This window comes from Carlito syrichta, unplaced genomic scaffold (assembly GCF_000164805.1).
Source record: "Carlito syrichta isolate Samal-C Ts95f unplaced genomic scaffold, Tarsius_syrichta-2.0.1 Scaffold316427, whole genome shotgun sequence".
Lineage (NCBI taxonomy): Eukaryota > Metazoa > Chordata > Mammalia > Primates > Tarsiidae > Carlito > Carlito syrichta.
In genome coordinates, this window is record NW_007260523.1 from 933,637 (window position 1) to 944,736 (window position 11,100).

At 40.3% G+C, this 11,100-nt stretch overlaps 1 protein-coding gene across 1 annotated transcript in view; it reads left to right on the forward strand.

Moving 5' to 3' along the window:
• The window catches only part of LAMC1 (laminin subunit gamma 1), a 133,497-nt gene that overhangs the window by 86,928 nt on the left and 35,469 nt on the right, over positions 1-11,100 (forward strand). Inside the window, exons 4-7 of the mRNA XM_008074436.2 lie at positions 376-680; positions 4,457-4,587; positions 7,108-7,274; positions 10,813-11,001. Of these exons, the coding sequence (XP_008072627.2) occupies positions 376-680; positions 4,457-4,587; positions 7,108-7,274; positions 10,813-11,001 (792 nt within the window). The remainder of the gene's footprint in view (positions 1-375; positions 681-4,456; positions 4,588-7,107; positions 7,275-10,812; positions 11,002-11,100) is intronic.

The window sequence follows — 11,100 nt, forward strand, 5'->3', positions numbered from 1 at the left end:
CCAGATGAAGAATAAAAGTGCTTTATATTCAATCTTTCTTTTGTTTGTTTAATAGTATTAGTACACTGCTAATATATACTACTCGTTTTCCTTGCAAACAAACTTTCAATAGTGTGTGTCAAGAACAGTCCTTTACAAGCCAACTTATATCCCCAACTGTAATTTGTCATTTTGTGGGAAAATGTGCACTGTTTCCAACTTTAGAATAGCCTGTTGGACACAACCAGTATGTTGTGTGCTCGGTAGTCTTCTTAGAAATCTTATGTGCACAGGGTAATTTGATCCTCTTAGTCAAATTCCAAACATGCTGGGAACAGAAGGGATTTCCTTGCCTCATACATATGACTTAGGACCTTTGATGTGTTTGCCTCACAGGAAAAGCTTTTGATATTACCTATGTGCGCCTCAAGTTCCACACCAGTCGCCCAGAGAGTTTCGCCATTTACAAGCGCACGCGGGAAGATGGGCCCTGGATTCCCTACCAGTACTACAGCGGCTCCTGCCAGAACACCTACTCAAAAGCAAACCGAGGCTTCATCAGGACTGGAGGGGATGAGCAGCAGGCCTTGTGTACTGATGAGTTCAGTGACATCTCTCCCCTCACCGGGGGCAATGTGGCCTTTTCAACCCTCGAAGGAAGGCCCAGTGCCTACAATTTTGACAATAGCCCTGTGCTGCAGGTAGGTGCCCGCAGGCTGGCCTGGAGTCAATTAGTTCTGCCACATACTAGGTGCAGGAAGATCACTGTAGCAGTGATAAGGGGTCCACTTCTGAGATAGGGGTCGGAGCAGAATCTGCATTAGCAACACAACTGGATTTTAATCTGCTTTCCTGCATCTATTAATAGGTAGAGGAGAGTAGTTTTGTGCTTACTTCCTGGTTGATGTGTGTTCTATTCTTATGTTCTGACACATTTGTGAATGTATCCTGGGTTGTAAACGTGACGATTTAAAAAAAAAGTTGAACAGTTTTAGCTTTAGTCTCATACTTGAGGTGGAAATATTTGCTTTTGACCTTTTGAAGAGGATGTTTGACCTAATCTACTCATTTTCTTGAATCTTTTCTTACCTCTTCATTTGACAAAATAAAAAGAATTTTTAAAAAAATGAGCAAGGGGAAAACAAGTAAAATTTAAAGTATTTAAGAGTACCACCTTCCTTCATGATTACACAAGAGAGTTTCGATTGGGTTTGTCTGACACTGTTGCAGATCATTATGAAAACTCTTCACCTGAAAGGACAGGTGTTAGTGGTGGGATATTAATTTGGGTTCCCATGCTCTTGTGGTGGAATTGAGCTTAAGCATCATGATAGAAACCTTTTCCTGTTTAACAATAGAAATAATTAAAAATTTCTTTTTTTCTCATGAACTGTATATATGCATATTCTTTATGCACCATGATATGGAATTTTTCTGTATTGCTTAGATTTCTTTGAGCCTTTCATATGTTGTGTCTGGTTGAATGATTATGGAAAAATTGATGTGTCTCATGCCCTACTCAGCATATTAATACTGAATTGAAGACGCTGCTGTCATGTAGCTGATATCAACATATGAATGGGGACAACCTATATCAATTGACAGACAAGAAATACTGATATGGGTTTTCAATGCTTTTTATTTTATGAAAAGTTGTTGTGATTTCTAAATAGGAAATCACCCATTTTTTCTGGACTTTCTACTCTCTATATTTCTCTCTGGAATTTATTATTATGTTCAAGGGTTATTTTTCTAATTTGGTTGTATGGTTTGGGGCTATGGCAGAAGATGAGACTGTATTTTTCTCTGTGAATTCAGTTCTTCCCTTTCATTGTATTTCCTGATGTTACTGGGAGAGCATGAATTTGAAAGCACTTGGCAAACTCAGTGGTTATGGGGAGTAATGAGTGTGTTTGCCACGGCCTTTCAGAAAAGTGTTTCTTGCATATTCAAAATAAATGGTGAAAAAAATAGCAAATTTTGATAGATGAAAAAGCAGAAGACTGAATGCCCATGGGGAGAAGTGACCTACAAATACTCTTTGAGTTGATCAACTAGCAAATATTTACCAGCTTTGTATCTTCCTACATCAGATTATTGCCTTTTCCTGTCTGGAGAGGCTACAGTGTAGTCAGTAGCAAAGAACAGTGATAGAAAACTGACTGTGACTTTCTGGAAACTTTGTTAACTGTATACCTGGACAGCCTGTTGCAAGCAGTTTCCCTGGCTGTCGGGATTCTCATGTTTGCTGCTATTTATGCTGTAGAAACGAATGAGACTACATGTGGTAAAAGTGCTGTGGACATTTGTATAGACTTGGCCAGTTGTTTTACTTTGCAGTAACATTTATGATGTACCTCTGGATGGAAGAGCTCTGACTCTGGTATTCAGTTGCCACGGAGGTTGAGCTGATTTGACTTTTAGCTGACCTGGCAGTGAGAAGAGAGGATGCCTGCCTCTCTCCCTCTCTCTTCTTAGTTCTCTGTGCCTCGCTCTACAAGCTCAATCTCCCAGGTGGGGAAGGAGTCCTTCCCAGTTTCACTATATATGCATATTACTAAGCATGTGTTGATTTATAATAATAGTAATTAGCATTTATTATAGCCCTTATTATAGTATGCTGTAATGTGATAGGTATTGTTTTGAACCCTTCGCATATATTCGCCCATTTAAACCTTACAGTAACTTTCAAGGTGAATACTTTATTATTTCCATTTTATAGATGAGGAACAATAGAAATAATTAACTTGCCCCAAATCAGTTTTAAGTGGCAGAACTGGGGTTCCAAAGTGTAGCTGCAGGGTGTGCTCCTTTTAAGATCTCATTATGAAGAAAAATGGCTCAGCTTCAACCTTTGAGAAGCTCTTTTTCAAGGAGAACAATGATAAAGATGAAGTCTGTGAAAGATTAATAAGCACTAAACACAGATATGTCTGACTCTCTGCATTACAGACAACTGAAAGATTCTTACCGTTGTGGCTGTGAGTGGGAGTTGTTATTGGAGTTCCAAGTTTGGATACGGTGAAATCATCGTCTCTTCTCCTTTAATTATACTTGAAGGCTTCGTGGAGATGCGCTTTTATGAGCTCTCCATGGTGTTCTCTCTACCAGGTGTTTGGCATGGCTTAGGGCAGGGTTCCCAATCAGGGTGTGGTCCTCGTCTCACAGGGAGCCTTCTGAAAACATAGACGTCTGCACTTCTGCATTTGCTTATTATGTCTCTGAAGGTGATTCTGATGTGCAGTCCCAGGGGAGACTTAAAACGGAAATGGTATCTTTGAGTGGTTATATGTAATATGGCACCCTAAAACCATTTCTCATGATTTGGTGTTAGCCTGGGCTCACTTCCCTGGCAGGCCAGCCTGGGCCTGAGCCTCTCTCCCTATGGTCCTCCAACCTCAGGAGGCCGTATCAGGCTTCCTCACACAATGGCTGAAGTGGTCCGGGAGGGCAAGTCCCTGTGCACAAGGATTAACCAAGCCTCTGCTTGTGTCACATTTGCTGATGTCCCCTCAGCCAAAACCAGTCACACACTCAAGCCTGAAGTCAGCGTGGAAAGGGTGTGGACTCTGGCAGACATGATTCACTAGGGTCATTTAGTATAGCAGTCTACACATGTAAACATTTGACTAAAAATAGCTCTGTGAAAGGGCACTTACTGTAAGGGCTTAGATCTCATAAAACCTATGGAGAACTGTATAACTGCAATTCTTGTAATCTGCCATTATGGTACACCTACCAACATGGTTAGTTGTGGTTTCTTCAAATTCATTCATTCACTCAGCAAATATAATTTGCACACTTAATGTGTGCTAAATACTAGGGAAACTACAAAACAGACAAAAATTTCCTGACTTTTTGGCACTTAGAGTGCAGTGGTGGGAGTGGAGCGTGTGTGGAAAGAAACAATATTTAAAAAGTGGGAAAGGGAAGTAGGGAGTTGGCGAGGGGTAGCAATTTTAGTTAGAGTGGCCAGGGAAGGCTTCATAGAGAAAGTGATATCATGGAAAGGGTCAAGACTAGCACAGACGACATCAGATTGGTTCAGGCCAGTGCCCTAATATAAGTGTGAGCTCTGCCAACTCTGATCTGGTTTCTCTGACTGGACTTAAGTTGTGGGTACAGGATGGAGAGAAAGGACATGTGAATTGAGTAAGTAATGTATGCTAGGTACATTTGTATATTTCAGTTAGGCCTCTCAACAGCCTTGTGAACAAAACTTAGTATTATCTTTGTTTTGCTTTTTGAGACTCTGAGTTATAGCTAGTAACTTAGGTCAAAGAAGGGAAGATGAGGAGGAGAAAAATACTAGGAAATCAGAGAGAATATTGAATGTTAGAACAGATTTAGTGCTGGAAGAGGACACGAGTTAAGTGATAAATTAATCATTTAGAACATGTTGTTGCATTTATTTCTCTCACCTTCAGTTCTTCTGCTTCTATTTTATGTTTCTGTGTTTGTTTTTGCTTCCTGACAGGAATGGGTAACTGCTACTGACATCAGAGTAACTCTCAATCGCCTGAACACTTTTGGAGATGAAGTGTTTAACGACCCCAAAGTTCTCAAGTCTTATTATTATGCAATCTCTGATTTTGCTGTGGGTGGCCGGTAAGTAAACTATTCAGAGAGTCATGAAAGTGATTGGAGCTTTGGTATAGAAGTGAATCTACTTGTTTGCAACTATGTTAATACCATTGTTAAGACTTTTTCTTCACCAAGAGTAGGAGCACCAGTCTTTAGCGTGTGATAACATGTATCTGGAAAGACAGCAACCTAGGATGTTTTTCTTGTCAGATCTTTTTATTGTTCTAAAAACTAAGTAATTAGGCTTTCCAAAACTATGTCCAGTCAACATACTTAGTGAAGTCTTATTGACTAAGTACAGTGGTACTGTAAAACTACTGAGAAAGGGTAAGACTGACATTTTCCTACTGAGAAGTTCTGACCTTCTCAGATCTTTCAAATAAATAGGATAGGCAATGCATGAATATGTGAATATTTAAAGACTAGGAGTCACATGTTTTAAACACAGAGATCGTGCAACAGTAGAAAAAATGCCACATATTACCATAATACTATTAAGAAAGGGATTGGCAGTAGCGGATACTGCCAGGGTGGGTGGGTGGAGGGGAGTAGGCACAGCATCAATAAGGGTACTCTCGAGCCAATTAAAGTGGGGACCAGAGGTAGGCCAATACTTTACCTGTATGATGATCACTTGTATACCTAATCCTGAATTGCACCTCATATCTTTAAAAAAGAAAAGATGCCACATATCAAGAATGATCTGGAACTGTCCAGCTAGGGAAGCAGATGGTAACTGAGCTGAATCTTGAAGAGTAGGTGGGATTTGGATAAGGAAGGAGGATGCCTGGGTTGGGTGCTAGAAGACATTTAGGCATATAATGAGTAGACACTTAAAGATGGGAGAGCATAAGCCCATTTGACTTAAGGAAAATCTCTCATATGAATTTGAGGAATTTTAAATCAGAAAGATAGTTTGGTAGCCAGAGACCTTAGACAGCAAGCTAAGAATCTTGAACTCACCTCCCCTGTATGAGATGATGAGATCTCAAGAGCAGAAAAATTACTTTGCATACATTGTTCCTGGTATGGGATTGATGCTCAGTGAAAGTTGATGGGAAATGTACCCAATGAAAAAAGCAGTCAGGCTCGGTGGCTCAGCCTGTAATCCTGCGCCTTGGGAGGTCAAGGTGAGGGGATTACCTGAGCCCACGGGTTCGAGACCTGCCTGGGCAACTTGGCGAGACCTCATCTCTTCATAAAACAAAACATTAGCTGAGTGTGGTAGCGCACGCCTGTAGTTCCAGCTACTTGGAAGGCTGAGGTGGAAGGATCGCTGGAGCCCAGCAGGTCGAGGCTGCGGTGGCCGGGAGCATGCCACTACACTCCGGTCTGGGCAACAGAGTGAGACTCCAACTCAAAAAAAAAAAAAAGAAAAAAGAAAAACCAGTTAGAATGTTTGGAGTAGGGCTGTGACATGAAAACTGTGGGTTAGGAAGATAAATATGCAAGCAGGGTGAAAGTAGAGTACAGTTGGGATAATTTCTATTCCTGTTAGTATGCTGTGTTAGGCAACGAATACCTGGCATTAGGCTGGTGACAACAAAAGGGAAAGGAACATATGGATGCATTTTATCGTGAAGGGATTACTAGGACTTTAGTCAAAGGTGATGTTAAGGTTTAGTGATCAGGAGACTGGTGGTCCATTAACAAAATAAATGAAGAAGGTGAGTTAATTTGGGGGGGTTGATGAGCTTAGTTTGTAGACATGTAAAATTTAGGTCATGGGGCCATATGAGTTTGTGTATCAGTCAAGAATAGGAATTTGGGAGAAAGATGAAAGCTGGAGATCTAAGTATGAGACACATCCTGCCACACTAGATGCTTCCGAAGTGTTTCTATCATTTAATAGTAGTTGAAGTTGTGGAACTGATTGCTGTCTTTAAGGAAGCAAGTGACAGAAGCGCTGCTGCTCCACAATGAACATTAGTGTTCATGGGTGTTTGCATGAGTCTCTAGTTTATGATTATACTTTAGTCTAAGGTAGCCTTCAGAGATTTCTTGCCCCAGACAACCTTAGGGAGTATCAGTCTAACTACTGGATATCCATATGGTGGTGAGGTGTCTAATGTGTCTCCCTATCTTTAGATCAGAATACTTTAACATCATTATAGCAAATAGTTGCTGACATTTATTGACTTATGCTGTACCCGTGATTTCAAACCCAGGCAGTCTAACCTCAGAGTCCATGATCTTCTGAACCACTACATTTGGCTGCCTCTTGACACACAAGTGTAACTTTAAGAATTGATCCAACAGGAATCCCAGAGATTGTTAGGGACTTTCTTCTCATTCCCTGTTCTCATCTCATGTCCCATTCCCTGCTAAATAAAGCTGTTTTTTGGTTTTTTATTTTTCCTTCATCCCTGAGCGTTCAAGTAGCCATTACTTAATCTTGCCCAGTACCTCACTTTATGTTTTTGAATGGTAAAATTCAAAAGCATTCCTAGGTTGTTTGTAATTCTCTGCATACATACTTTTTCTGCATGCATTTCTGGGATGCTGCAGCAGTTTCATTCTTTGGAGTGTCTCTTCTCTCCCCAGGTGTAAATGTAACGGACATGCTAGCGAGTGTATGAAGAATGAATTCAACAAGCTGGTGTGTAATTGCAAACACAACACATATGGAGTAGACTGTGAGAAGTGTCTTCCTTTCTTCAACAACCGGCCATGGAGGAGGGCAACTGCAGAAAGTGCCAACGAATGCCTACGTGAGTACCCCTCGGTATCCATCTGTTAGTTGTCTTGGAGACTCTGAGGCTGAAGGAAGGAATGGATGACTTCCTTTTTTGCTTCCTTGGAAGGAAAATTTCTAAAGGCTGTGCTTTTTCCATAGTTTGACAGAGTAGAACAGTGAACTGCATGTGTGTCAGGAAAATCATAGATGAGGGTAGCTGGTGTTGTGTTTATTTCATGAACACACATGCCAGCATGGGGACGGCATCTACAGGGTTTGAAAATTTGCTCAGGTCCAAATACTCGGGTCAGGGTAGCCTACTCTAAAATATGGTTTCTCTAGTCTTTTCTTTGTTGTCCTTTAATTCTTCTTCCGACCAATGCTTATTTATTCAGGCAGCCAAAGTCATGATTAACACATATTAGGTACACTGAATTCTAGGCTGCGACTGCCATTCAAAAGATTATTTCTCAAAATTATTTTTCCTTTATCTCACTAAAGAGTACAGTAGGGAGAATTTTCCCACTACTCCCATGGAGAGGTGGGAGGCTTTGGGAGGAAGAGTAGGTCTTAGAATTCCTAGAAAAGGGTAAAATGAACAGGGAAAAGGGAACACTTCTACACTGTTGGTGGGAGTGTAAACTAGTACAAACTTGGTGGAAAACATTTTGATGATTCCTAAAAGATCTAAAAGTAGACCTTCCATGAGACCCTGCAATTCCCCTTCTGGGAATACACCCGGAGGAACTCAAATCACTCTATAAAAAGGATACCTGCACACACATGTTTATTGCAGCATTATTCACAATAGCAAAAATATGGAACCAACCATGCTGCCCATTGAAAGAAGACTGGATAAAAAAATGTGCTTTTACACAACAGAATATTATGCATCCATAAGAAGGACAAAATTATGAACTTCACAGCAACTTGGATGGACTTAGAGTCTATAATACTGAGTGTTCTATCACAGAAACAAAAAACTGAGTACCACATGCTCTCACGCATAAGCGAACCCTGAACAATTATCATAATACTATATGAAAGGGATTGGCAGTAGTGGAATACTGCCAGGGGAGGGAGGGGCAGCACACCTCGTCAATAAGGATACCTGATCTCAAACCAAGTGAAGTGAAGACCAAAGTGAGGTGCAAACTTTACCTACACAATGACCATTTGTATACCTAACCCTGAATTGTACCCCACATCTTAGAAAAAAGAAAAGAAAAGGGTTAAATGAAAGAGGTAAGACATTGTTTATCCCTTCATAATGTCATAGTTTACTCTGAAACAGATAGAAATCTCAGGCAAGAGGAGACATGAAATCATGATTTGCCATAGACTTAACAGTAACAAACTTTTAAAGTAACTATAATTTTCTTATGTTCTTACAGATATTCTTTATCATATTGAGAACAAAGAGAATAAGAAAGAAGATACTTAGAACTTGCAGAAATTATTGGCAGAAATCTTGAGAAGGGACTGATATCTTGAACCATGACTATTTCCATTGAGCTGCCTAGAGCAATTATCTACCCCCCCTCTTTTTTTTTTTTTTTGGTTAATGACTCAGAGATCTCACTCTTGTCACTCAGGCTGGAGTGCAATGGCATGATCATGGCTCACTACAACTTCAACCTCCTGGGCTCAGATGGTCCTTCCACCTCAGCCTCCCGAGTAACTGGGACCATGTGGTATCATGTCTGGTTAATCCTTGATTTTTTTTGTAGAGATGAGGTCTTATTATGTTGCCTAGGCTGGTCTTGAACTCCCAAAATGCTGGGATTACAGGCACGATCCACCACACCTGTACAGATTTTCTTATTCATCTTTTCTTTTCCTCAGCAAATCCCAGATTTGAAAATAAAATTTATAAATTTTACAATTTACAGTCTCCTCTAGCAATCATAAGTACTTAACTTGAGTTTTTAAAATTCTATTACTGAACTGTAATATGCAACGTTGGAAGCTATACGATAAAGGGAAATAGAAAAAATAGAAAAAATGAAATACTCCTAAAATGTGTCATCTAGATAAATGACACATATGCTTGAAAAGTATTCTACTTGATGTTCTGAGTCTATCCAAGAAATTACTAAAAAAAACCAAAACATTGCCAGCTTATCACTAACAAATGCACTGAGTACTGAGGCAAATGTACTTGAATGAAGAACTAAGTTTACTTTCCTCCTTGATCCTTGATTACGATGCCTCAAAGAGTGAAGTTTCTGGATATTGTGACAGTGCTATATTGTCAGGATGCTGGGGCTAGGGGAGAGAAATTATAGCTTGCTTCTCAAGGTAAAGCCATAGTACCTGCCTTAGCTGTGGGTTGGGACAGTGTGGACAGAGGAATTGTTTTGTTTCACAGTGTCCTAGCATCAGACTGTTCAGGTGGGCTGGGCTAGTTGGATGGGGGTAATCTAGGACAACTGGAGGGAAGAGAAATAGCTAATGAGGAAGAAAATTAGCGCTATAAAACTAATAAAACTCCTAACTTTTGTCAGCAATGAGTCACGTCTTTAAAAATGTTTTCAATTATAGTGTACTATAAAAGAACTGATCATAAAGGAGAACAACAAAAAAGGAAATGTGTATATTCAATTTTTTTTTTAAAGCAATGTACTGCTCTATCTGAAACAATACTTTATTTCTATTTAGTGCTCAAGATACTGTCTATATTTTGGGGACGAATCAATAATTCTGAAAAATTTATCTTAATACAAATACAGTAAAGGATTTCTGTGACTACAGATAGTTGTTCTTAAAAATGGTTGTGCCCATTAGGGAGTATGGTTTCTTAGCAGATGACCCAGTTGGAGTTGAGTCTCCCCAGAAGATGATGTATCTGGAGGATCTAGATTTCCCTTTGATTCCGCTTCCATCTACAGAGGCACTAATTTTAACCCATGTATCTCAGGTTAGCCCAGGCTGGATATGCACATAATCTAGCACTTTGAAAGTTAGTGTCTTCATGTGTTTGTATCAACTGAGGCCTAAAATGTTAAGGTAAATTGAAGCCTGCATATAAAATAACATCTTGTTCTTGGAGTTGATACTAGAATAATGAAGGAGATAGATTCAGGAAAATTGTAATTTGACTTGACTTTTGCTTGTATACGAACAACTACCTGGAGGCAGATTCTTTTCTAAGTACAGAAGTTCCTTATATTTTATGGTGGTGCTACTTTTTAGAAGGATGAGCATTTCTTAGTAAACTGATCATCTGACCATATAAACTTTTTCTAGCATACTGTTGTTTTTGTTTTTAGTGAACAGCCCATGTGGTCGTCATTCATAGTCTACCACCATCTATCTGTCGCAGAGATATGGGAAATTGTAGTTTGTTTTTTCAGTCTTTTAAAAGGGTATTCTTTTTTTTTTGAGTTGGAGTCTCACTCTGTCGCCCAGACTGGAGTGCAGTGGCCGCTCCCGGCCACCGCAGCCTCGACCTGCTGGACTCTGGCGATCCTTCTGCCTTAGCCTTCCGAGTAGCTAGAACTACAGACGCATTAAAAGGCTATTCTTAAAGGTCCCTGGATCTGACATAACTCATGTGTTTTGGCCCACAGCCTGTGACTGCAGTGGGCGATCACAGGAATGCTACTTTGACCCTGAGCTGTACCGTTCCACCGGCCATGGGGGCCACTGTACCAACTGCCGGGACAATACAGATGGCGCCCACTGCGAGAGGTGTCGAGAGAACTTCTTCCGCCTCGGGAACAATGAAGCCTGCTCTCCTTGCCACTGTAGTCCTGTGGGTAAGTGACAGGAAGATGGGTTGAAAGACAACATTTTTAAGAGTTCCTTGGACCCCCAGGAAACAAAGCTTTGTTTCCTAGGCATTTGCATGCTAAATG